Source organism: Barbatula barbatula (assembly GCF_947034865.1).
Source record: "Barbatula barbatula genome assembly, chromosome: 20".
Classification (NCBI taxonomy): Eukaryota; Metazoa; Chordata; class Actinopteri; order Cypriniformes; family Nemacheilidae; genus Barbatula; species Barbatula barbatula.
Window position 1 is genome coordinate 17,771,484 of NC_136783.1, and position 27,515 is coordinate 17,798,998.

At 41.4% G+C, this 27,515-nt stretch overlaps 1 protein-coding gene across 1 annotated transcript; it reads right to left on the minus strand.

Moving 5' to 3' along the window:
- Positions 1-42: 42 nt before the first annotated feature.
- Positions 43-25,659, minus strand: dnah1 (dynein, axonemal, heavy chain 1; the record flags this gene model as incomplete). Its single annotated transcript, XM_079483809.1, has 76 exons — positions 43-164; positions 347-581; positions 813-1,019; positions 1,190-1,334; positions 1,474-1,604; positions 1,873-2,043; positions 2,163-2,339; positions 2,569-2,748; positions 2,862-3,032; positions 3,140-3,271; positions 4,186-4,344; positions 4,456-4,600; positions 4,681-4,877; positions 4,986-5,137; positions 5,323-5,518; positions 5,616-5,841; positions 5,960-6,120; positions 6,281-6,430; positions 6,528-6,647; positions 6,786-6,911; positions 7,179-7,310; positions 7,529-7,720; positions 7,897-8,064; positions 8,244-8,435; positions 8,537-8,722; positions 8,812-8,922; positions 9,017-9,208; positions 9,300-9,471; positions 9,743-9,951; positions 10,201-10,336; positions 11,023-11,219; positions 11,665-11,892; positions 11,980-12,158; positions 12,372-12,545; positions 12,634-12,791; positions 12,972-13,132; positions 13,226-13,366; positions 13,490-13,594; positions 13,694-13,852; positions 13,948-14,067; positions 14,302-14,496; positions 14,565-14,742; positions 14,918-15,072; positions 15,264-15,355; positions 15,497-15,683; positions 15,763-15,849; positions 15,927-16,076; positions 16,188-16,301; positions 16,392-16,686; positions 16,798-16,908; positions 17,079-17,242; positions 17,353-17,493; positions 17,615-17,794; positions 17,971-18,076; positions 18,208-18,329; positions 18,408-18,572; positions 18,731-18,943; positions 19,129-19,382; positions 19,757-19,955; positions 20,058-20,213; positions 20,617-20,758; positions 20,950-21,032; positions 21,217-21,336; positions 21,411-21,636; positions 21,750-21,943; positions 22,032-22,182; positions 22,281-22,579; positions 22,660-22,871; positions 23,248-23,405; positions 23,617-23,852; positions 23,996-24,168; positions 24,308-24,440; positions 24,726-24,870; positions 25,016-25,187; positions 25,358-25,430; positions 25,627-25,659. The coding sequence occupies 76 exons, from the start codon at positions 25,657-25,659 to the stop codon at positions 43-45; spliced, it is 12,429 nt and encodes a 4,142-aa protein (XP_079339935.1).
- Positions 25,660-27,515: the final 1,856 nt, after the last annotated feature.

The following is a 27,515-nucleotide window of genomic DNA, read 5'->3' on the forward strand; positions in this document are numbered from 1 at the left end:
CCCGGTGTGTGTGTGACAGAGAGAGAGAGAGAGAAAGAGAGTCTAGTAGTCCAAAGCACAGATCAGAGCCACGCCCTGTTTGATCCAGTGCCCCTGGGTACGATTTGTAGGCAGCTCAACTGCAATAATGTAGTTGGTGGAGTGCCCAGTGGTAGAAAGAGTTCCTGTGGGAAATAAAACTTTTCAGAGCTCTGTGGTTCGACACAAGAGAAATTCTAACATAAATCAAGTTCACAGGATGTACAGGACTGAAATATTCCCAAAGGACTGGGTCAGATTCGCAAAGCAACACTAACATCTAGATAGCACTGATAAGAGTAGACCTGCACACACACAAATAGCTCACCGGCACGGGTGAGTGTTTTGTAGATAGGGCAGATGTAGACTCCAGCCAGGGGTGGTTTACGGTTGGGGACAGGCACCATCCAGATAATGGCCATCTCGGTGTAGAGCTCTTTAGGTCGAGAATCGGCCAACAGACCCTCTTCTGGATCCCAGCGTGCACCCTCCAAAAACAGACCGTGGATGAAACAGCCGATGTCTGGCCTTTGAGTAAGTTCTCCTATTGATTCCTTCATCACCTGAAACAGAGAACAGGTCAAGGTCACACAAGCAAAATCACACATGCTCAAATCTGAAATATAATGGACCTCGCAAATATTTGGCCTTCTCAGCTCTTTGTGGCACTCATACCGCTCTATCGAGTATCAAGATTACTTTGAGAGCTTAAAATGGAAACATTATCGAGACCCTTAATATAATTACGCTCAGTTTACTGCCAAAAAGCCTTGCGGTTGAAGAGTCTCGTGCACCTTGAAGTCAAAAGCAACGGTGTCGATAGAGACCACAGAGCGGCGGGCGAAGTTCTGCAGGGTTCCTGTGAGGAAAGCTTGAGGGAAGAAAAAGCCGCTGATCCAGAACACAGGAGGAATGCCATCTGAGATCCAGTTCTGCAAAAAGCGAATTCTCTGGACCAGATCCGACACCCAGGAAGCTAGTGGCTTAAGAGACGGATATGCCTGGAAGAAATAAACTGTATGTCATGAACATTCAAGTCTCAAATAAAAAAAAAACACAAAATAAGGTTTATATCGACACAGCCATAACACTGACAGCAGGTGTACAAAAGAAAAGATAATCGGTCACATTCATTGCATGTCTAACATGTTTAACATTTTGAGAATCTTGCCTTGGCCTTCCACAATTCTGGAACAGCGTTGAGGAACAGACTGCTAGACATGAGTTCCAGTTCAGATGACATAACCACCAAACCCTTCAAAGCCTTCACTAGATCACTGAGACTCTGAGAAATCACTGATAACAACTTGTTATATCTGTGAGATAGACACAGAGAGATAGAGGTACTTAGCGACAAAGCTAACAAAGTTGTTTGATCAAACATACATTTAAAGGGATTTCATTCATGTGTTATTGCAGACTGTGTGTACATTTGTGTGTATGGGAGAGATTCACCTTATAACCTCCTGGACCAGGACTGTGTTCATAGATTCTTCATACATAACTGGATATTTCTTCATGACCTCCTGCACATTAAAGAGGCCCGGGATCTTCTCCACAATACCCTTTACGATCTCCTCTATGATCTTAATGTGTAGAAGTGAAAAGGTACTGTATAAAATTTTCATCAAAAATCTAAAAAGCACAATCCATAACTGCATTGCTATCGCTACGGTGATCACCTCCCAGTTTCATATTTGAAGAAATAGATACTATTAGATACTTAAACTCATTGTTGCCATTTCAAATGGTGCAGGACTTCTGGTGGTCATTGATTAAATGAATTGAACTGGTTGCACTGTCACAGCAAAAAAATACACATCAGATGTACTGTATCATCCATCCTACACTTACCTCCTCTCTAGATTTGCCTCCGCTGGCTGCGACTCTAGGCTGCAGTTTCACTAAAGTTTCCAGCAGAGCGAATGTCTCATTTTGTGCAAAGCTGATGTTGGCGTTGTCATGGAGGCCGAAGATCTCTGGCGAATCGTTAATTGGTAAGCCACGGAAATATCCCAGATAGCCCTGTAGCATGTATTACATAACAGAACAAAATGCTATAAATGCCTGCAAGATAAACACATAAATTACAGACGGTGTATGTGACAGAAATATCCTTTTGGACAGATTTCAAGATTCTTCACCTTGACATTGTTTTCAGTGTTGATTTGTCTATATTCTCCAGAAGGAGAGTAAATGTGTTCTGGGCTCAGGACACCTGGGGAGTAGAAATCCTCCAGGACGTTTAAGATACAACGACGATCCCAGTTGTCCGTCACACGACCCCCATAGTTTATTTCACCAGCAGTATACTTCAAAACCTGATACGGTAAAAGAGAAACATTTTCTGTATTACTCAATGAGTGTGTATACTGTATATGTTTTCAGGTCTATTCGAATTCTGCCTTTGTAGACTGTAGGAAGTTTGTAATTTTTTGGAATAGAGCAATTCTACCAGCTAAAGACATGTGCAAAAAAAAAGAACAACACAGCAGAGATACAGAGATACGTATGTGTGCATCTGTGTGGAAGAAGAACATCTGTTTTTACCTTGTATGGGATGTCCTGATATTCATCCAGGAACATTTTCAGCTGGCTAATGCAGATGTGCAGATCACCATCTGTAAACTCATATGGAATGTTGAATCCGAGTGGGCCGAACTTCCTGCGCTCAATGACATTCCCATTAAAAAGGCACAGAGACAAAAGTAGAGCCTTAAACTCTGCTGCCTGCTCGGGGAAAGACAGAGAGAGCGTGAAATTTAACGTATAGTGTCACAAAGGTAGAGTGGTAACTGAATATGAAGCAACAAACATAAATCATGTTGAATGTGTGCAAAAACCTTAGAGCAGGAAGTGATGAAATCATCATTAAGGCTGGCGTAGGTTCGCAGGAGATTGGCTTTAATGCCTCGTGGTGGTTCTATGGTCATCTTGGAGCCATTCTGCAGAATGGACACTGGGAACTTAATGCTGGGCAAACTAGTCAGCCAAAGACGGAAGTCCCGATGGACCTGCGGCACAAATGTTTATACACAGCATCAAAAAGTCATTAAGCTAATAATACTGATAATACATTAATTTAAATAAAGGTCTATAAAATCTAGCTGGTGAATCAGACTTTGTCAGGGTCGATGGTCTCGATAAGTCTTTCCAGAGATGGCATCCAGCTGGGGGCGAGGTGGCAGTTCTGGAAGAAGACCCACTTCCCTTTTTCCATTGCATTCAGCATCATGGCTTCAGCAGCGGGACCCTGACACACAACCTCTACTGTCAGCTTTCTGTAAACACCCTCATTCTCATATTTACACTGCTATATTCAAATGTCTAGCTTCTTAATTCCTCTTCATCTGGAGACATTTAATGGGCACAAATCAGTTACAGTAAGCAAACAAACGTAAACATAAATTTACAGTAAATGATACAGTATTTCTTAAAAAGGCCATACACCAAGAAATGAGATGTGTAGAGGTCAGTTATGTCATAGTTCTTTAGTAGGTGACACAGAACACTTCAGATGTTGAGGAACTTTAAATAGGAACATAATTAGCACTAGAGTGGGGAATCTTTTATTAGTGCTCCACTCTTGAGAAAATGTATAGAGATTGTTATATCCCAAAGGTATTAGGGTGGACACCTTAATCTGACTAAAATGGAATATGTTTGCTAAATTGCTACCATGACAGCGCATGTTCAATTATTTCAATATATTCAAAATATTCAATCAATTTATTAATTCTACAGAAACAAAGCTTTTCTAAATCTTCTTTTCTCTCTCGTTGGATTTTCTGTGTTCCAAGTACAATAACACACTATTGCAGGCTATTAGTTAAACTAGTAAACAGCCCCTCTGAAACAAAAACACTGTGTTTTTGATTTCCAGAGGGATTCTCTAAACAAGAAGTTCAGCTTTAGCCTCAGAGCTGGCTTGACAGTGCTCTCCCGGCGATGATTATACACGGTTCTGTACTTTTATATATGGCTTTTTTGTAAATATGCGTGAGATAATTTACTTTAACTGCATCAATGGAGGACACATGCAATTTTGACAATATAGAATAAAATATATGCTCATTAAATATGTTAAAATCAAAACTAAAACATGCACTTCATGTGTAAAATATAGAACTGTGTATGTATGTTTCTTTTTATGTTGTATTTTCTGACCTGGCCCTGGCCAAGGGAGATGGCGCTCAATTTTTTGGAAAACTTCATGACCTCGGTGAACTTGTACAGGTCCGCAGCAGGGTCAGTGCCAGGAGACAGGACAAAAATGAGGGGGGTGGACGGAGACGACTCTTTAAACACCACAGACAAGTCAGAAGTCTGGCAGAGAGAAACGGATTAATGGACAAGCAAAAGTAAGTCAGATGTTTACTTCATAATTAAATATCACCAAGGTGACTGTGAAGAGACATGTGGATTACATTCTCGTACCTGAGGTTCGATGAAACTCTGACCCAGCTGTGAAGCCACAAAATCCTGCAGGCCGTGAGTGAGCCTGTCGGCCCTCAGACATCGCAGCACCAGCAGCTTCTGGAATGAGTCTAAAATGTTGTTCCACTCGCCTGGAAGAGGTTCCCTGCGAACACGAGAACTTAAACATATGAACTACACCATGGACGGTCCTTTAACAGGGTCAATACTGTAGGTATGTTGTACCTGTGTGGCTGGCTGCTGTCAAATATGCTCTTGAAGCCAAGCTCGTGTTCAGGGAAACTCTCTGCCAGTTTGATGAATGTGGGGAGGGCACTCAGTGCCAGTATGTCCTGCCAAGCTCTCAAAGACAGCCAGTTTGGTGCCGGGTAAGGTGCCTGTTGCTGTTTCCGGCCACCTGATAACATGTACCGCCACTCAGCCTACACACACACATTATGTCTATTAGTAATAAGTATATAAAATGATACAGCAGGAATACAATGTGTAGTTTATTCTGCATATGCTGAATGATAATTGAACCATCTAACCAAGTCAATCTTGCCGTCGTTCATAAGGATTTGGGCACACAGGAGGAAGGCAAACATGAGCTTGTGTTTCTCAAACAGGCTGCGGCAGACGTTACAGTACAGACTGAAAGTGAAAAATTCATTAATGTTGACGATACGCTCCTTCACCGTCTCTGTGGAGAGATGAAAAGCAGCGATTGAAACAAAACGCTTGAACAGGCCTCTCTAGGATTTGCTTAAGCATTTTCACAGACCAAATCACATTTTACTAAACATTTGATGTGCGTGTTCTCATTTTGGAAAATGAGTTTTTGTTTTTCGTTTTTTATTACTCAATGAAAAGATGACATCATTTTACCTGCTCGCTTTGAATTGGCAATACCAGCCATGAAAATCCCCAAAAACCACTCCAGAGAGTACTGGTACATGGGGTCCACGATTGACAGATCTGACACGCAGAAGAAGAGAATCTGGGCTCGGACAGCTACTGGAACGTACTCCAGACGAGTGGCGTCAATGTCCCTCTCGGTTGCTTCGGCTACCGTTACTTTAGCCTATTGGGTTTTGCATTTAATAAATTCCCTTGTATTAATGACCTGTTATAATAATATCTATCAGGAATTAATCAGTTGACCATTATTGGTCTTAGACCTGAATCTCTTCAGCTTTGACTTTGGAGGCCGCCAGCACTCGGATCAGTTCTTCGTCATCAACGGGGTTCCCTTCAGAAGAGCTCAGACGGAACAGGATCTGATCTTCTATCTCCTTCAATTCCTGCTTCATGTGTGCGTTACTCACGATCAGCTGGTTCTTCGCTCCCTCTAGATCAGGTCTCTCTTCAGCTACGAGACGACCCAGCAGCTGATCTTCAAGCCCGCTGTAGGAACACACTCGTAAGCTCAGCACACATCATAACTCCAGTTGACAAATATTGTCGATTTACAAAAGGTCCCTTCTATTTTTACATCCTCATCTAAAGGCGAGAGCAGGTCTACCTGGGTGAAAGTGTGAAATTGATTAAAGTGACTTTGGTAGAGATCTCAGGTGAGTAGTGTGGGTTGGGTAGCGTGGTGGTGATGAACATCTTGAAGTCATCATGATAGTGAATGACAGTGTCTCCCAGCTTCAGAACTGTGTTGCCTTCATGGATGTATGTCTATAGAACACAAACAGGAAGTTTAGTAAATACAATAAACAAAAGTTGATGTAAATATGTTGGGTATGTCTAACCATCTGGCTAGCTATTTTTATAAGGTGTCTAGAGTAGATTGATCTTATTTAACGATTTCTTTCAACCATACAGTAAATGTTTGTACCTGACGTAAGAGCACAGGGTCCAGCGCAGGGTCAAGCTCCTCCCCTACGTTCTCCAGCAAGCAGGGCTTCCCAAAGCGAATAGCATTTTCTAAACTGCGCAGGAAGTCCCGGTCACTCAGCTTCATCACGTCCAACCGGTTATCGCGTTCCTGCATAAACAGAAAATGCAAGGAAAACACAGCATGTGAAAAGTCAAAACGATCCACGTGAAGGTAAAGTTTGATTCAGCTTCTAAAGAATTCTTGCCATGTTCTTGATCCACTTGTTGGCTTGTCCCTGAGGATCGATAAACAGAGGCCAGCGTTGAGAGTACTGTGTGATTACTCCGTTCTCCACAGAGAGACTATCCTTGGGCAGACCTGCAATCTGCACACATTTACATACATAAATACATCCCCTAAAAGCCACTCATAATTATCAGCATCATATTAACCAACAATTATTTACAGCCGGGTTTGTTCATTTACACAGCATTGTGCTGTACCATATTGGTTGGTTTCGTACCTGCCAGGAGCGGATCTTGACTTTGTCTCCCAGTGTGCTGATCAGGTTGGGTTGTTGTGTGTGTGGGACCTCCAGCTGTTTAAAACCTCTGATCCACTCATCAGCCATCAACGAACGGTACTCTCCCTGCACAAAATACAAACTTAACATCCTCTCTCTACAGGTGAACTTCATGGACATGCCATATTTTCAGTCATTTGTTACTAATAACAATGCTTGTCTGTTCCTACACTCACTTATTTAAAAATAAAAATATGTTTCACCCCTTTGGCCCTTTTAAGTGTGAAACCAGTGTAACAAGCAGACTCATAATTAACTCCAAAAACATCACATTATATCTGCCTGAACAATGCCTCGCCTCACTCCCACACACAGACATACACAAACACTCACAGTGAAGGGTCCGAGATAGGCCACGTATCCCGCAGCCACCAACACATCTCCAGCCACATTATTCACCATGTATTCCAACTGCTGCACGGTCTCTTTCCAGCGAACCTTCTCATCTGCCAGACCTCCAATCAGCTGTAACACACAACATACTTTACAATATATCATAGTTGAAAGAAGACGTGTACAGGTAAATCTTATTGGTAGAGTAGAAACACCTATTCGGCAGCTGTGAGTAACTTAAACAGTGTGCATGACTCCAGACTGCTCCTAAATTGGACACATTGTGACCAAAAATCTGCATGTTTTAATAGTGTCCTATATTTTTATACCTGTATTCGACTACATCATACCTTATCTGCACGGATCAGTCTATTCTCACACAGCTGGCACTTGGCATCCAGATCATCTCTCTTAGCCAGGCATTCGTGATATTTAGCCTGCAGTGTGGCGATACCTTCCTCCACGGCTGCTAGCTTCCGCTTTGCATCATCCAGAATGTGCTGGGTTACCTCCAGATCCTCCTGAGCCTCCTGCAAAGCTTGCTGATCATACGCAAACACACACATCCTTACATATTTATATTTCATATGAAAAACCTGGCTTCATATGACTAAATATTAATACTCAAAACATCAATGCACAGATAGCACAAGGTGACCAATTCAAAAGGAAATTCCAGTTAAATCATGACATTTGTGAAAATGAATGAAGCTCTTACCCGTTTGGGCTCTACACCTCTGGCCACAAAATGGTACACATGCATCGCTCGCACCCACTGACAGATGGAGGTACATGCTTTGGACACCTTGGCTATGGACTCGGGCTGGAACTCTGGATTGTCAATGTATGGCTGCACCTGTTTGATCACTGAGTCCGGGATGTTGTCCTGAAAAAATTAACAATTTAGTAATGATTTTTATATGCTGAAATGTTTTCATTTTAATGCCTCACAAAAATGCACCTTTAAAGGAATGTATACTAATACAAATGTGTACAATTTACCATTTTGGTAAACTTGTAGACACAATGAAGGTATAACAGGAAAACACACTGAAATCTCTTTACCTTGTCATATTTGAACAGACTATCCAGAAATTTCCCAGGATCCTGCAGCAGGGCCTTTCCCACATCCCAGTAGTCATCGACCTTCTCTCCAAGCTTCTCCCCTGCGACTTTCTTAGGTTTGATACCCTTCAGAATGCAGACAGCATCTATGACCAGTTTAACTCCTGGTGGAGGCCTCTGCAAAGCCCTCACCTGCATACCAAAAATGCATAAGCCACAGGTGTGCAGTGCTTGAATAGCATATATGGATATAAACATAATGTGTTAACAGGAAGATGATGTTTGTGCGGCACCTCAACGACATCATTCTTTTTGAGCGATTGAAGGCTGTGGAGGGCAGCCTCCAGGGCGGGAAGGGCTTCATCCAGATCCTTCTGAGCATCAGTGGCGATGGCCTGAGCCACGCGAGCCTTTTCAGAGGCTTTTGCCTCCTCGGCCTGCACAGCTATTCGAGTTTCCTCAGCTATTACTGTGTCTTCCTACACATTCCCCAGACAACAAAAGAATGTTGCGTGTTTCCATATCTGTATTCATATTCTTGTTCGTTTGATACTTTGGTTTTATTCACTTTGATTTTCTCCATGGTGACCACAGTGTCCTTGGCTGCCTCTTCTAGTTGTGGTCTCATCATCTCCAACTCCTCCTGCATCTTGCTCACATCTTCTGCTGTTCTCAACAACTACACACACGGGAACATAAAACCATTTTACAGCAGCTAACAGACAGTGTACATTATAGGGTGAACGAGAGCCCTGATTGGTTCCCCTCATCACCTTGTCCAGGCCAGTTTTCATCCGCTGTCGAGCGCTGTGTAACTCCTGCTTCTTCCGGCCAATCAGAGATGAGAATATGCTGAGAAGCTCAAGGTAGCTTTTAGGAGTGACATAGTTGTGGCGGGAAAGTTCAGCAAGGTACTGCTCACACTTCCTGGATACCATTTGATGGATCTCAACACACATCAATGCCTGATCAAAAATAACAGTTTATGCTCCTGCATACATGTCAAAAACTATGTGTACTTAAACTCACAGACACATCACAAGACACAATCCTTACAAGGCTTTTGATGACAGTGGGGCTACTCTCCAGTTCTGGAAGCTCATTGAGGAAAGATGTTGCGACAGACTGTAGCGCCTCCTGTGGCCAAGCACTGAACCAGTCGATGGTGCAGCAGTTGACTAGAGATGGGAACTGCCTGAGACGAGCCCTGAACACTTCCCCTACAGGACTGCAGATGGAGACAAAGAACAGAGATTTAGAGATGGTTGTCAACTATTTAGGTGCAAAATTATAAGATCTCTTCACGCATAAAGAAGCCAAAAGTAAGACTCTTACAATTATGCATATTTCTCATGACAGGGCGGAACTAGTTTCAAACACGTTATATATTACACAATATTAGAGAACTAGCAAAGGACAACCACAATTTTAAAGTTTTTCTGTGAACCTATACTTGTGGCACTGTAATTTAAATACATTATATTCTTATAAATCTATACCTCATGCAGAGAACAGTGTGGATGTTCCTGCGAACTCTCTTTAAGTAGGCAGCCATGAGGTTTGCTTTGGTGGGCTGCTGGCCCATATCCTGAACCACAGCTTTCATAGCAGTCAAGATCCGCTCCTGCTCCTCCGTGGTGTAAAGGCCTGGCACGTCGCCTGAGTTCAGGATGTTATTTATATCCTCCAGGAAAGATTCAATCTTAATCTGAAAACCAGGAGGAACCTCAAAATACTATAGAGTGGAAAACTGGATTCAGTGTATGTTTCTGAGACAATAATGACTTTTCCAGTGATGCCCTGTGAAAGAACATTTAAAGTATACTCTTCATGGTAAAAACGTTATCATTCCAGTAGATGGCATCAAGAAAGGTAAGCAGTGTCAATCAATGTCCCCAGGAACCAATCAATCATTTGAAGACTGTTTGTTAAAACTAGTGTACCATTGTGAGCTCACCTGTGTATCTACAAACAGGAAGGTAATTTGCACATTCTGCAGACCGGCCTTTAGCATAATACTTTTGATATCCTCTCTCCACTCCGGGAGGCCGTAGTTCTTGGAAAGCTCAATCTGGAAGCACTCATATTCAGCCCTGAAAGCACAAGATATGGACAAACAGCAGCTAAAGCGTAAATATAGGTCAAAAGAGAAGCCATAGAGAAGCCCTGTGTCCAAACATAGCATCTTTCCTTATACAAAACTAATGACAGAAGCTGAACATAAAATTGTTACGTCTAGATAAGATGCATTGATCCGTAGGCAAAAATACTCAGATAATCTGTTTTAAACAAACATTGAGTCTTTCATCAAAAGTATTACCAAATACATTAAGATCTGTGCTTATATTAGTGAATATAGTGACTGCTGTTATGCATGTGTGGTCGCTATAAACACATTCTAACAAAAACTTTGAGAACCAAATTATTTTTTGTTTACAAAAAGTATATTGGAGAATTTATTTTGTATGTCATAAATATTATTTAACAGATGTTGAATATATATATAGCAACTTGAAATTATGTTGAACGCTCCCCGAGTATGTGCTCCAAGCATGACATCACCCGTTTCTGTTCTACATGGGTGGCAGAGCTAAAAGGTTACAGGCACGCTTCACATTGACAATATATACATGTCAAATGTCAAAATGTTAAAGGCAAGAAGACAGTTTGAATTAAAACACTTCTGTTTTTAATAAACTGAGACCCTATTGAACTGACGCTCATTAGTAATGCTTGTAATATTTTGAGGGTTCAGCATAATAAAGGCTTCAGCTCTTACATGTGTGTGGCAAGTCTGGTGAGAGACTGGCGTCCGCTGCCGCCCACCCCTAACAGCAAGGCGTTACCCAGCGGCTGGCGCAGGATTCGACTGATGCGACACACGTGCTGTATGGCGTCCATGAACAGCACCAGTTTCATCTTGGCGGTGCAGGTCTGGTTATAATCATCCATGTATTCCTCCATCAAACGGGCCAACTGCATTAAAGGTTATGGAACATAACAGTTATAAAACTACAGAACCAGTGAATATTCTCCTGTTAAGAGTGGTGATTTTATTAAAGGACCAAACCGAAAAAAGAAAAATAACAAAAACAATTAATGTAATTATAGGAAAATTAAACTTTGTAATAAATGGCTTGATTAAATAAAGCAAATATATTTTGGTATAATATTTTTTCGTAATTATATTGACTAATGATTCTTCTCATTATTTATTTTTAAACTATAAAAATATATATTTGTTTTTGTTTCCCCATAAGTATTATCCATATCTACAGGTTTTGTAATCTACATTTGTGTGATCAAGTCCTTCCTATTATTACATTTAATAATTGCAGGCCCTTAAGATAATAACATAAAAAATGCAATACTTTTGATTTGGGACACCAAACAAATACTATACAATAAGATCCACCTCTACCTTTTCTTTATCCTCAATGAGCTGGTAGGTCTTGACGGCCCCAGGGAACGTGAAGTCCCCATACAGGACAGGCTGGCAGGGAACCACTTCTTCAAACCTGCATCCAAACTCATGTATGTGAGTGTGGAGGAGCTGCTCAAACCAACTCCTGTCCTCATCACACACCAGTCGATCCTGGAACACCCTGCAGCTTTCATGATACCAGAGCTGCACGAGTTGGATTTTATTCTGACAAAGATGTCAAGATTTAAAGAATCAGTATCTAACCACAATGAAGGAAGTGAAAATGGAATTGTGGCTTTCAGACGGTGGTACCTTTATTGTTCCAGCCTCTGCCATCAGGATGCCCTGAAAAACTCTAGAGAGGTCCCTCAGGTTGAATGTGTAATGGGATTTGGCAGGTGTGGGTAGCAAAGCAGAGGTGATGGTGGAGTAAACCTGGATGGTAGCATTCACCAGTGGTTCATTCAATGGCTGAATTTCTGGACTTTTCTCTATGACATCGCAAAATAGAGTGAAAATGAGTTCTACTGTGTGTGATTTCTTGCACTTATAAAAAACAGATATCATATCATATATCATTTATGAAAGTCTATCTCTCTTTATCTTGGTCTCTCAATCCTCTACACACCCCCAGGTGTCTTCCAGTTAAAAACCCACATTGATACACATTCGTATCCGTATCCCGCATGATGACTGCCACTCACCCATCCAGTTCCTCAAGATGGTGGAGAAGATCTTTCTCTTGCTGGCATCCTCCATCTCAGTGAATGACAGGAAGTTGAAGTGGCGTGTGAAGCGCTGGGTGATGGGGTTTCTGCCCCCACCGGGGGGACCCATGGCACATGCAAAGTTTATGTCAACAAGGTTTTTAAATGTGCCTGCAAAACATTAAACTAATTATTTTAAGGGTCTATACAAGACATTGACAAATCTTTATCCGGTTAGCACTAGTGTTGATAAACTGACCTATCTGTTTCCTGTCATACCAGCCTCCGTGATCCATCCACTCACGCAGCAGTTCAATGGGAGGCTGGGCTCCGTATGTTTCCAACATGGGCATGTTAAGATCATCTATAAAGAAGATGAAATATTTCCCCAAAGGGGGCCCGAACACACCTTTACGTCTGTAAATGAGATATGTGATTTCAAAATTCATAATGAAAGTAACCAGAGTCATGTGACCTTGTACATTAAGATTTTTACATTTTGCAGATGATTTCGTTCCAAAGCAACTAATAAATCAACAATCATTACAATCAAATCTAATAAATTCAATAATAGATGAACTGAGGCAAAGACAAAACCTCCTATCGAGTTTGCTGTCGATATAGTCTTGAGTCTGGTTTGCAGAGGTGCGAGCAGAGAACATGAGGAAGTGTGTTATGTATTCAGCAGGCATGTTCTTGAGGAGCTTGTCTGACATGGTTAAAGTCTTTCCTGTGCCGGTGGGCCCAATGCACAACAACTGACAAAGGAACATGTATGTGGTGTTCACTAAATACTTCAGACAAAAGCATCCACTTATGACATTTGTATTATGAAAGTTAAAACTACATACAGGCTTCTTATTGGACAGTAGCATGTCTATCAGGAAAGACATGCGAACAGTGTTGACTGTGGGAACTATGATGTCAGAGTAGCTGGTTTCTGGGGTGATGACCACTTTCTCAGCATATTTCATCCAATTTACCCATTGCACCTGAAACATGAATAATCAAATAAATGCATGTTCATTCATCAATTTAACTATTAAAAGAATTTACTAATATCTTCAAATATTTACTTTATTATGTTACACGTAAAAATTGTTCTCTTACAGTACCTTCCTCCCTTTTTCCTCCTCCTCCTCCTCATCTAAGCAACTGATTCCCGCATCATCTAAATGGTAGTCATAAACCAGTCCCTCCTCCGGGAAACACAGTTGTATCTGAAAATCAATTATGAACACAATGAAGCATTTCTCTCAACTGGCATGTCTATGCCTAATGGAAAAGGCTTTGTACGAGTTGTACATTTTGTTATTGACCTTTTCTTCAGCCATTTTGCCCCTGAGCCAAGAACTGAAGCGCTGGCAGCTGGACGAATCACCTGTGGCTCCAACACTCCAGACGAGCGAGAAGATAAACCACGGCTCAATCAGCTCCTGAAGCCGAGACAGTTTCTCCTGGGATGGAGGTTTCTTACCCTGACCATATACACACAGGTTAGAGCTTCCAAAAACAGCTATTTAACAGAACGTAACCATTCTTAAACCAAAAAGCAACACTAAAACTCTCTGACCTCTAGTGGGATGAAGGGCTTGAAGAAACAGTCCAGCAGTTTGAGTAAAGAACAGGTGAGGTTGCTGTCCATGGAGGTGATGACCTCCTTTACTGACTCGCGCACAAATCTGATGGAGTCCTGAGATTAGAAGAACAAGAGCTTAAAAACAGAATAACTAATAAACCACATACAAAACATTATATTCACTTCAAATAAACAGATAATTGAGAAACATACTGTAGGCCAAGTACCTTATTATTTAGTGAAAACTTGTTGTCTTGAATCAATATGAAATGGCACTTGCTATATATTCAACGTCTCCAATGTGACATATTATAAATTAAAGCTGAACATTTTGCACTAATTTATCACCTGTAAAAACCTCTTGAAGAGAGAGTCGAGTTGATCTCTGTAGGGCTGAAATGTGTCAGGGATGGTGCGAAGCCAACACTCGGTGAACGGGCTCAGTCCTAGAATACTGGGCTCCAGATAGACCATACCACAGCGGGAAACTGTAGCAGGAGAAGCCACCGCCAAGTCCTGCACCTCGAACATCATCGTCATCACCTGAGGACAGAAGGCTTGTCAGAAAAGCGCAAATCAAAAACAAGAGACAAAGGCAGAACGTCTCTTACATCAGTGAGTTTGATGATCTCTCCTGAACTCAAACACAGTTTCTTGTTGTCATCCAAAACTGTGTTCATGTTCTCGATCCACACCGCGTCAACCGGCCCATCAAACATGTACCACTTCTTCTCCTGGTCCATGGCTGCGGCTCCGGCCCGAATCAGACAGGGCAGTATTCCATCTGTCCTGCAATCAGCATCAATCCAGGGCACACAATTTTTCCCCGTGCGCATAATGCTTTCACATTACTGCTCCACAAACTATTGTTATATATATATTCCTATAGGAAGATCTAATGATGCAACATATCTTAGAGAATTCATGATTCATACAGTTTATTGTAAATTCAGAATCCACTCACCACTCATGTGTGAGCTGGTCGAACTCTCCGTAGAGCTGACCCATAGTGATGGACTTTGGGTTGAGCACATACGTGTGTACAGCCTCATAGACTCCTCCACTAACGGAGGGTTGACCTTTCAGAGCTGTAATGGCTGCTCCCAGCACCTCATAACACTACAAAAAATTGTATGTGTGCGGAAATTTAAGTGAATATAGGAGTACGCATTTTTAGCATAGACCATATGAAAGAAATTGCTTAGGATGTAAATTAAAGAAAGATTCAACTCTCTAAATCAAAAGTGGAAAGATTCAATCAAGTATGATTTCTGTTCCATTTGTGCAGTTCTTTTTTGTATTAAACTGACCTTAGTTTTCCCTGAGCCTGATGGTCCGACAAGCATTAGACCGTGTCTAACTACAGTGGTCTCGTACAACTGAATACACTTGGTTATGTAGCCTGCAGGACAGGACAAAATTGTATAGACATGTTTTGTTTATATATATATATATATATATATATATATATATATATCATAATAGTTCCATAAATGTTATTTAGCATTTTTTTATACCATTATTATCACTCATTAACACTCACCATCTACATCCTTAAGGCACTTATTTGCACAGACATTTCTGATGGACTCTTCCAGGATGCCATAGTCTATAGGCTCCTCGCGGATCTTGGGAAAGAGATCTGACACTATGCCATCGAAGAGCTTGAGGTCATCCTGGAGGAACTTTGGTACATTGACGTCCCTGATTGCACGCAAGCATATCAGCTCCTGTATGTAAACCACAGAGTGTGATGCTTAAATATGGATAAAACAGAATAAATGCTACAGATGCTGTGTATCATCAAACCTCATTCATATCAGGGTTCTCTCTCTTCAGGTTTCCAGCTGCAGAGATCACAGTTTTCACAGCTCTCATCCCAAAGTCATAGTGATCCTAACACAAAACATGGATTAACATTTATAGTAAAGCAGAATTGAAACAGTTTGTGCAAAGCTGATAAACACTCAGACCTGTGAGCTGAGCTGCTCTGAAGACAGCTTGAAGGTGCTGGTGATTTTTTTAGACAGAACTTTGGCATCGCTGAAGCCAAAGGAGTAAAGAGAGATCTCTGCTATCATGGCGTAGTCGGGGATCATCATAGCCACAGGACGGAAGAGAGCCTGAGAATTCAACGATACATAGTATGCATCAGACTTATTGAAATGTATTTTACAGTATTTATTAAAATAAGTGCATTGTATTTGATGATTTAGAATGATATTTGTGAGCACCTTTAAATTATCCGGCAGTTCAGTACGGCCGGCGTAACCAGGGTTCATTGTAATGAAGACAGCACAGGACGGAACGAGAGGAATCTCTGTTCCTTCAAACACAAACGTCTTAACCTGTTCACAACAAACATCATACTGTTTGTAACACACATGTGTTGTGAAGTCCGCCAGTATCCTCTATGCTCAGTGTGCGTTTTAACTCACTCTCTGCTGTTGGGCTTTTTGGATGGTTGTGATCTGTTGAGCCACTACTGACAAAACCTCTACGTCGATTCGGTTGAATTCATCAAAGCAGGCCCAAGCCCCTGAACTAGCCAGGCCTTTGAGGAACTTTCCCATGGCCATGAAGTCCAGCTGATCAGAGCAGTTAAAGACCACAGTCTGGATGGCCAGAGCTTTGCCCAGATCTTTAGTGGTCTCTGTTTTCCCTGTGCCTGCAGGGCCCGCGGGGGCACCACCAAACTTTAAGTGAAGCGCCCCAGTAAGGGTAAGATAACACCTGTGCAGTGGACAAGTACATTTTAGCCAAGACGGTATCTTTAACGTGTGAAATAATATTGAATAAAGCAATTTTAGGTTAAGTATAAGAGTTTGGTTGTCTGAATGTCACCTGTCGGTTAGTGGAGTGATAACAAGTCGCCCTGAGTTACCCAAGTACTCATAACCATACAAGAACTCGGCATTTACCGCTCTGATGTACAAATCATCGTGCCAGTAATACCTACAAACACAAACATCCGTAAATGACAGAATATTTAATTTATCATTGGAATATGGAGTAATAAATCCAATATTATTCAGATAAACACAGAGAGTGTGAAGTCAGTATCACATATATAGAAGTACAGTTTATATACTGTATATTATCAGTATTACTATCAGTGTACAAACCTCAGCTGACTGATCCACTCAAAGTCATTGACACTGCAAACACCCTCCTCCACAAGCCTGGCAGCCACATCTTTAGCATGAACCTCAATCACGATGAGGGCGGAGAGTACAGAGCGCTGCATCTTTGACAGGCGACCCCTCACCAGCTGCACTAAATCTCCTAACTATTTGTGTGTGCACAAACGCACAATGACTTGAATTTTAGGATATACAGCAATCCAAAACACAGCACTACCACTTTAATTCCTTTTTTTTAATCTATGAAAAGATATACCTGAGTCTCTAACTGAGGGTAGAGTCGATCGGCTAGGTCTCCTTTCTCCAGAGACTCTGACACCTCTTGGGTCCAGAATGTCTGACAGCCGGCGATCACCACTTGACCAGGCCAGGACAACACCCACTCTCCACGAGGATTCTACAGAGAGTTCAAACTGGTTCAAATCATTGATTTCACTTATAAGGCCATTTGCTCCATCCAAGCAAAAAGTAGTTTGGTTTTAAATATGTGCAAACACGGTTGATTTGTGAGCTCATACCTCAACGTATGCTTGCAGAGAGCGGTGGATGTTATCTTTCACGCTGGCCTTCATGGAGTTCTCCACTTCACGTAACCAGTTCTCCACATTTCCACATGGAGACACAGGGGTAACCAACTGGACTTCCTCTCCCTCCGCAGAGTACATGTGTGTGATCAGCAGATCTGATTGGAACTGGAGCTGTACATGACAGACTATTTTCTAAGAGGCTTCTAGTTGAAATCGACTAAATTATTACATTCCATTATTAAATGAACATTTAGTGTCTGTCTAATTATTTGGATTTTGATATAAAATAAACTATAGGCATGAAGTTTGATGACGGTACTAGATACGATTTATATCGAAGGACTCACCCTGGCGATGTTTTCAAAGCATTTGCGGAGATGTGGCTGCACTGCTGTTGGATCTTTAGTTTGAGACAAGATCTCTAGTAACTCATCATCTGATAAAAAGTAAAACCTAAAGACAATAATACAGAACTGAGAACCAAAGTTTTTATTGACGCTTGTTTATTATTACTGTTAATCCTGCACCAACTGTAGCTTTAGGTGCAGATCACAAATAAAGCCATAAAAATTGACTGCTTTCACCTGGGGAAGGCGCCACGTTTGGTTTCCAGGTATTCACTTAATCCTTTCTGCACCACCTCCAGTGAAGTGTTACAGTCCTTAAGGCTGGTCAGCAGATGTGCATCAGAACACAGGGAGATCACCTGGACTCACAAAAACAATCACATTTGTTACAACTCACATGACTGTACAGTATGAGATTTGAAGCAGTTCCCACTCACCTGTCTGTTGTCATGGGCAGCCTTCATGATATTCCTCCAGGTGCGCTCTACATTCTGGTACCTCTTTCCCTCCGCAGGGAGCTGACGGTTGATGTCATCAGAGCTGAAGATGGGTTCCATGTACAGCCACGAGCGCTGACAGATCAGCCACTCTTCTAGAACATCCTGCCAGCAGAGGGCAACGCAATGCATAGTAATAAACTTATATAGGTTAAATTCAGAGTTTACTCATTATTGATGGGTACAAATCTAGTTCAGCATCAATAACCAGTCTGTAAATGACAGTCACTAAATGAACAATATGCAGTATGAGATTGGCTTACCTGTGTCATTCTTAATTTACTCTCCCATTTGCTGATTCTCTCCTCAAAGGGCTTTTTATACGGGGAGAAGGTCATGCTCTGGGTCATGACAATGTGGTCATCTAGGAGCTGAGATGCTTCATCTGGGCTCTTTAAGATGTACGTGCCCGTCTCCTTATATGGCATCACCTCAAACATCACTGTTGACCACTCTTCCTCCATCTTGTTCAGAGCCTAACACATAGACACAACACAAGGGCAAACCAACTGTTATAAGACAAAGTGTGCCTGCAGGGTTGACAACACGATTTCACATTGTTTTTTTATATGGATAGAAAAACATGCCCCATGAAGGTTAACAAAATGTAATCAATTTGAAATATTTGTAAAAGTTAATTTCCAGCACTGCTGTTGCTCACTTGCTCTATAGCGAATTCTTTTCCAGCCTCCTGAGCCACACGGGTGATTTCCTCCACATGGTCTTGCAGGCCCAGTTCCAAACATTGGGAAAAGGTGAGGTTTGCTTTAAGTTTCACATTTACATTGACACGATTAGAAAGAAGCTCCCAGTGGCGACTTCGCATGCCAGAGTTCCCCAGGCCCCGGATCAGAGGAATGAAGGGACGAAACTCTTCGATCTTGGCCCGTATTTCAGTTGCCACTTCCTGACAGGCTAAAAATATCAACAGAGGACAGTAAGTAGAATAAAATGACACCAACAGGAATAAATAACTTTTTCAAAGATGCATCCTTCTGCATCCCTGAGTTTCCTGGCATCAGATTGGTTGAAATCTCGAGGGTTTGGAGATCGGGTGAATCATTGAAGTTAGCTAAATGGCCTACAAGTAGAAATCACACTCAGTGATGTTATTCAGGGTTCCCACTCTAAGCCAAATGTAAAACTCCCTGACTTTTCCCTGACATATAAAAATATATCAAATTCAATGTCTGGAATAGACCTTTTAAAATTCCATGATATTCCAGAAATTTCATGGCCTGTGGGAACCCTGGTTATTGTCTGTGTTATTTCATCCTACATCAACTCACCAGGAATGTCTTTAAACTGTTTGACACACTGATGCATAGTCTTGTAAGCATCATTGACATTACGCTCCAGCTGCTCAGGATTGATGGCTGACAGCGGGTCATTGAGCCAGCTTTCATGCCAGCGTAACCAATCGGAGGTCGTCTTCCACAGGTCATGAAATGGCTGTATTTCTCGGTTTAGTTTCTGTAACTCAGTGTACTGGACCACAAACCAAAGTATATTCAGAAAAATAAGAGCTTAGCCATGAATCATCTGTTTATAGCTTGCAGAGAGAAATGTACACAAAGCGAGTTTTCTTACGTTAGAAACTGGTTTGCCAAAGAGTCGCTCTCGATTGTTGTAAAGCTGCGCCATTTCCTGACACTCTTTCAGCTGCTTGCCCACTCGCCGCACTTCATTTGCCACCTCGTGCGCTCGTCCAACATTTGTAGAACCGGCTAACCCAGCCACCACCGTCTGAATATAAACACAGGGTTTACTCGACCCCTCCCTTTCGAAGCACTACGGTGGCTGACAACGAACTAAGATGTCTTCACGCTTTCACTTCTTTGCCGTTAACGTATTGACGAAACATGCTCTGTAGAGCAGTTTGTCCATTTAGGGCTACTGTAGAAACAACATGACGAATTCTGTGCAAGGGGACCCTTAGCTAGATAGACATACGGTAGCTCATTCAAATAATAAAAACCACAACAATTAATTATGTAAGGTCTTTATATACCTCTGTAGATATAGTATATTATCATGTGTTATGTTGCGTTGCCGTCAATAGATCCTACAAAAAAAATTATAAACTGCACATTTCGTAAAAATCTAAACAGAAAGTGAACTCTTATACTTGATGATCAATGAGCCTGACCTGCAGGAAGCTCAAGCGTTCCATGAAGTTGTTTTGGTCAACCAGTTGTATCTTAAGGAAGTGTTCTTCATCCTCAGCATGCTGGGCTCTCACTGTCTCCATTTGGCTCAGGATCTTACAGGGCCAAGCTCTTGCCGTCCATCTAAACATTTGCCATAATTTAGTATCCAGCTGCTAAACACTCACAGGTCAGTTATATATACAAAAAAATATTATACACTTTATTTATACAAATCTGTTGAGGTCGTGATCTGAGTTTTAAACTTTTAGATCAAAGTGACTTTAAAGTAATGTAAAAATCCCCTTGATGCCTAAAGAAGGCATCTAACTTACTTCTCATTGACGTCTTCATTGGAGAGACAGTAGAAGAACTCCTCTATGAGCTCATAATCGGACATCGCTTTGGATAAAAGCTCCTAAAAGAGAGGAGGAAGACAAAAACACCATATATAAGTACACCAAAGTGAAAACACATCACAATGAGAATCCTTCTAAAAATCATCTTAGGAATCATCTCAAATTGAGAAATAAAAAGGGATGATGGGTCATGACTGATGTGGTTCATGTCATTGTTGTGATGAAAAACAGCTGTAAATGTACTTCATGAGCTTTGAGCTGTTCGGGAACCAGTTTCATCCATTCCCTCTGTTCTTGGAGCTCCTCAATGTTGCTGGGCTTCTCAAACAACTTTGTGCTGATGGCTTTGCACTCCTTACATGCCTGATACACACAAATAACATTAAATAACAAAAAGTAATAAGATTGTTTCATGTACTAACAGAAGGCTGACTCACGTCCTGCATTTGTTGACGTAACCTCAGGGCAAGTCTCTTGAGCACAGCATTCGCAAGGGCTCTCCGTTTTTTCACCAGACTTTGCCGAACTTCCTCAACGCTGACCAGGAAGGGTCCTATGACAATAATGGAGGGAATAGACTGATCCAAAATCTCCATCTGCTTGAGGTGCTCCAGAACTTCTTGTTTCACCTCCTGAGGAGTCTGGTTTTCCTGACTGTGCATCCTTAGAAAAATACATATGCAGCTAGATTTGTAGGAGTCTAATGAGTTTTACAATGCATACTGTCAATTGACATATTTAATCAATTGTTTTAAAGTGTGTGTATGTATTTTTACTCTAAAACTGTATTGATGTCCAAGTTTTGAAGCTCAAGGTAACATTTATATTCATCGGCGTAGGCTCGGAGGGGTATGACGGCCTGTCTTAGGGCTAAACTGATGGTCTCTTTCAAATTCTTAACCTCAGGTTCCCACAAGCCCACCGAATCCAACACAAGATCACCAGCAATGAACAAGTTCTTCAATACAAACTGGGGAAAGAAAATAACAAAAGTCATACTCTTTACAACCATTTATTTATCCAGCGCAAATACTGGGTCAATGGGTCAGAACGGCAACCTTGTCTAGCTGAGGCACATTGTGTGTTGACAGGATCCCTTTATCAAACAAGTTAACAATGGAGGTCTCAAAACTCTCTAGAGGAGTACTATAACAGACCCCAGTTTTATCCAGCACCAGTTCAACCGTGAACAGGGGTTTATTTTTTGGCCTGTATAGAGTAAATCAAAATTCAGTTAGTGTTACATATAACACAAAAACAATGCCTAATACTGGATCACTTTATTGGATAATAAAGAATTCACAAACATATATGGGCTGTTTTTAAGGTCAGATCCCCAGCTGAGATCTTTGGGGCAGTGTATGACCCTATGGCACGCATCCAGCACTAATTTGCCCAGGCTGGCAAGAGAATCCTGCACCAGAAACCTGAGCGAATCTTGCTGGATGTAGCGGACCAGTGCCATCAAGCGACACAGTTTGGACATGAGGTAAACATCCCAGCGTGATGAGGTGAGATTGTACCAGCCACGGCCCTCATTACTGAGGTTCGACAAAATCCCACTATGTAGGGCTGTCAACCACAAGTCCTGCAGGTACAGCTGGACCTGTATCAAAACAAATATATGACATCAGAGAAGATTGTTTGTGTGCATGTTTTGTCTGTGTTCAGATGTCAGTTTGCTACCTCTGTGCATTTATTGGACTGTGCCAACTCAAACTCCTCCAGGAGAAGAGGCTTTATGAAGGTGATTTGGAACAGGCCTATTTCAACCACCCGGTCGCACTCTAATCTTACTTTTGACAGCACAGCAATCACCTCAGGCTTAGTGAGCAGAGAATTAAAGACAAATGCTTTCCGGTTATTCTCAAATGGATAGACAGGGACTGGCACTAAACCTAAAAAAAAAGAGAAGTAGCAAGATGGAAATATGTGAGTTGAATGCAACCATCACTGTTGCTGGAGACTTGGTCATGGTTATATCTAGAAAATTGTAGAGACTAAGTAGAAGTTTTTGCTCCAACCGAACACAAAGACAGAACTGACTGAAAGGCTCAGAAAATACTTTTTCTATATAATGAGAGTGACGTAAACTGTCATTTTACATTCTGCTTAAAATCCATAAAGGTTGAGTCATAAAAATGTCATAAAGGTATGAATCAACATGAGGTTGAGTAAATGACTTCTTGAGTGAACTGTCGCTTTAGGAGTTTTCTTTCTCCTCTAACTTTAATAAAGTCTCTCTCTCTCTCTCTGTGCCCATCAATAACTGACCTCTCTTTGGCACCGTCTCGGGTTCTTTCTGTGGGACTTTGATATAGGAGAACTCTTCTGGGTTCTCCTGTACCACCTTGTCAAAGCACATCTGGTTCATAGTGCGACTAAACTCTAAATTAATCTCCCGCTCCAGCTGCTCCTCGCCCTCCTGCAGACTGAAGACATCACAAATTACAGATACACCGAAGGTAAAAGGTAAAAACTTTAGCCCCAGTGCTGTCTACTGAGAAAACACACCAACCAGAGTTGTGATAATACTCTTCAGCTGACATCAGTACAGTACAGTGTGCGAGATCAATTACGTTTAACAAACTGCATACTGATATAATGTATATATAATGTTAATTATTAAACATTTTTTCTCACAATTCAAGTTTAAGGCCTGGTGTGGAGCAGGCATATGCTTTGATGCGTTCCATTCTTCTGGGGTCGAGGGTGGGGCTGCCACTCCAGACTGGCATACAGTCAATGGAGAGGTGGTATAGAAGTGAGGCCTCTGTTTCCTGTCTTGATTTCTGGGCAAACAGAACTCTCTGGGCAAACACACGTGGGTCTTCCGCGCAGAAAAGCAGTCTGATTCTAGGAACCCAGTATTGCCCGTCCTGCATTAACAAAACCCCTGAGAAAGAAAGCGGGTGACACATGAAAGGTTCTGTGGCTTGTAGTCAATATCCGTTAGCTTTATAGCCACATAGGCTAGTTTTCGATCATAATATAAACTTTTGGCAGATATACTCATTTAAACCTTGCACATGCCTTTTGTTCTCTTTGTTCCATTCATAATGGGTTTGCCCTCCGAATCTCGAACTCGTCCATTTTTGTCTGCCTTTTGCACCAAATACTGGTTATTTTCCTGACTGTATTCTAAAACTCCCACCAGCTGCCAGGAAAACACCAAACTCGGGCTCTTCGGATCCACTACATATCAAACACATGAATGAAACATTGAATTCCTTCCATACTGTATGTGTCCATATGGCTCCTGTCAGGCAGGCTGCTAAATGAATTTTCAGATGAAAAAAGAAAAATGACAAGAATACAACTCAGACCACTCTACCAGATGGGATGGTGGTTTTCGACGGTAGCAGCGCTTTAGCCGGTACAGGCTTGCAGTCACAGAAACCCTCCACATAACCTAAAGCCAACCACTCCTCTGGGGTCCGACAGTCAAACTCCTCATTGTCAAATATCTTGAATTATAGGAAAAGTTATTGGACTCAAAACAAGACAGTTGTATAGAGTTTGATGTATTTTACACACAGAGTCTAAAATGATCATTAATGATCATAAGTAAACAAGGAGATTCATGCAGATCTTAAAGGTGAAGTGTGTACATGACATCTATTTTAAAATGCAAATTGTCGGAAAGTTTGTGAAACTTGCATAACATTCGGTTAGATAACACCGATGGCACACAAATCACACACTTTATTTCTAAGGCCTCATCGAATCTATACACAAATTGCGTGCTTAACCTCTAGGGGCAGCCAGTTCGAAACATGTGGACAAGTGCTTTCTCTCTCTGTTCTGGGCTGGTTTCTGGGCATCAGCTGGTTGGAGTCTATGCCGTGTTCCTCAAGAAGCTTGGCGATGTCAAACTTTTGATACTCTCTCCTACGTCTGAGAATTAAATTCAGTATGCATGCATTACGAATTCACTGCACAGTAGAAGAATATAATACCACTACAAACCAAGACTCAAATAAATTACTTAGTCATACTATAAGTAAACCATCTTTTTAAACCATCTGTCCGAACTGCTCACCTCTCAATCTCGATTTTGCGGGGCACTTGTCCGGGTTTGCACACGTACGGCAGCTGAACTTTTGGAGTGTAACTTCCAGAGTGAAAATCTGTCTCACGTGGGTGTTGTGTTGATGGCCCATACCAATCTTCTACAACACTGTGCAGGTCAGGAGTTGTTTTGAACACTGGTGCTACGGTAAAAAATGACCAGAACAATTACATTGACTTATTAAGCAGATGCTTTATCCACATCCAACTGAAAAGCATACTACAGCTATTTACAAGTTGAAATAGAGACTAGAACAATTACATTTCTGTTTCAAACCTAAATGCTGGTTAAGTATTTCATCTGGTGTCTTACCCTTGTGGGCATTAGACTCGTAGGCCGCCCGGCACAGTAAACTCTGCTGGGTCACTGGACCCTGTGTATAAGACTACAGCCAGCAACCAGTTCATAAACAGACAAGTGACAAAACAAAATGGGTGCATTTTACGTGTGTTGTGGTGACAGGTGGAGGTTAAAAGAATAATGCTTTACCTGTTGTGGACTTTTGCCTGATGTTATTATGAGCTCAGAGTAGACGCCTCTTAAAGGGGGCCGAGCAACCCTGTGACCCTCTCTTGGCTCACTTGGAGGTTGAGGAAGAAACATACCAGACCCATGTAGACAATATTCACTTTTTGTTAGTTTTTTGTCCATTATATCTTGTTCAATGACTGTCAGAAGCCTATGGGTTGAAAAAAAAGAACAGTTCTTTGTTATATTTACATTTACATTTAGTCATTTATCAGACGCTTTTATCCAAAGCGACTTACAAAGAGTTCAGGGAGCAAAAAGCGATACGTCATAAGAGAGCAATAGTACGATAGGTGCTAATACAAAGTTACTAGTTTCAACAAAAGCTAGACCACTACCTGTTGAGAGAAGAGGGTTAGTGTACATTTTTTTTTCATTTGTCTGTCAAAGTATACATTGTATACATTCATCTATTCATCAACACCAACACAGAAAAGCATTAACTCAGATCATCATTAAGTGTTAAACATGTAAAAGAAAACGTGATTCATTATCTTAATGTATTGACAGCCCATTTTAATGTGCCCCTGCTTTTTTGACAGGTTTAAAATGATAAAAGTAATAATATTTCCCAGTCTCCTCGGAGCTGATAAAGTACCCAAAGCAGCGCGCATGTGCAGGCAACGGTACACGGGGGGGTGGTGACGTCACGTCTCCAGAACTCTGTATTTGCCCGAGCATTGTTTTAAAATAAAAATCACGGCATTTTACTTAAATGTGACCGTAAACATAAGTATATATGCTACGTCACGTCTCCAGCTTCTTTCAAGTGCGTTACGAACTATTACCCAAGCGTTGTTTTAAAATAGAAATCACTGCATTTCACTTAAATGTGACCGTAAACACAAGCAGCCTATATATGCGACAATGCTACCTACCTTTAAAAACTTAAACCACAAATAAAGTCAAGTCCAAGTGTTTTAGCGAGAAGTATTTTCCGCTGTCCTCGGTGTTTTTATTAACGGTAATATACTGACGCTGCAACGGTTGCTAAGGAAACGCCATAGGCTTGTTTTAAATTCCAGCACGAGACCAAATTGCTCGTGCGCTAGTTGCCTTTAGTTGCTGTGGAGACCAAAACAAACAGTAGTGCTCCGCCATATGGTTTCTGTTTTAAAGGTTTATTATGAATAATAAAATGCAATATAAATGTATGTACTTATGTAGCCAGCGTACTATAATTAAATACCTGTTTTGTTCTTCCTCGTGAGAAAGAACAAAAAACAATAAAGCAGTTTTGTCAAGATAAAAAAAAGATCATTTTATTTTCATACTTAAGACCGTAAAAATGGGATAATCTATCCTTTGTCTTCACCGCCTGTCATATAATTGTATTCTTGTTTCAGATTCTAACTGACCCCGAGGGGCCTGAATCAGGGGATCCTCACACTCTTGGGTCAAAGGGCAATGGAATCCTCCCCTGTTTCCCATGGGAGATCACAAGCAGAAGACACCTTCGCCCAACTGGGCCTGCACATCATCCAGTGGATGCTCAGTGTAGCATGCTTTAATTTGTTCATGCGCCTACGCCAGAGTCGGGTAAGGTCAGGGGTCAAACACACGTGTGAAATTCAAAATGAGGAGGCAGAGATGCCTTTTGACTTTGCATGCCTTCTGACTGCCATCATCGTAAAGGACTGAAACGGCCACGACAGACTGACAGATCATTAAGGAGATTCATCAGTTCATTAAGTCAACGGGTCAAAAGCTAATGGCAGAAAAGGAAGGACTTGCCAATTAATAACACGAGAGGGCTACTTTTACCTAAACTACCGATATATATGTGATGTTTATTCTGCCATTTAGTCTAATGAACTGAGACAGTTGTTATAAACTTTAGAAACAACGTTTAATGCTCCGGGAAGAAAGAGCTCTTCGAGAAACGCTCCACCCAACACAGAAATCTCTCTTTGAGTTTGACTTTTCCTTACGAATGTTTGTG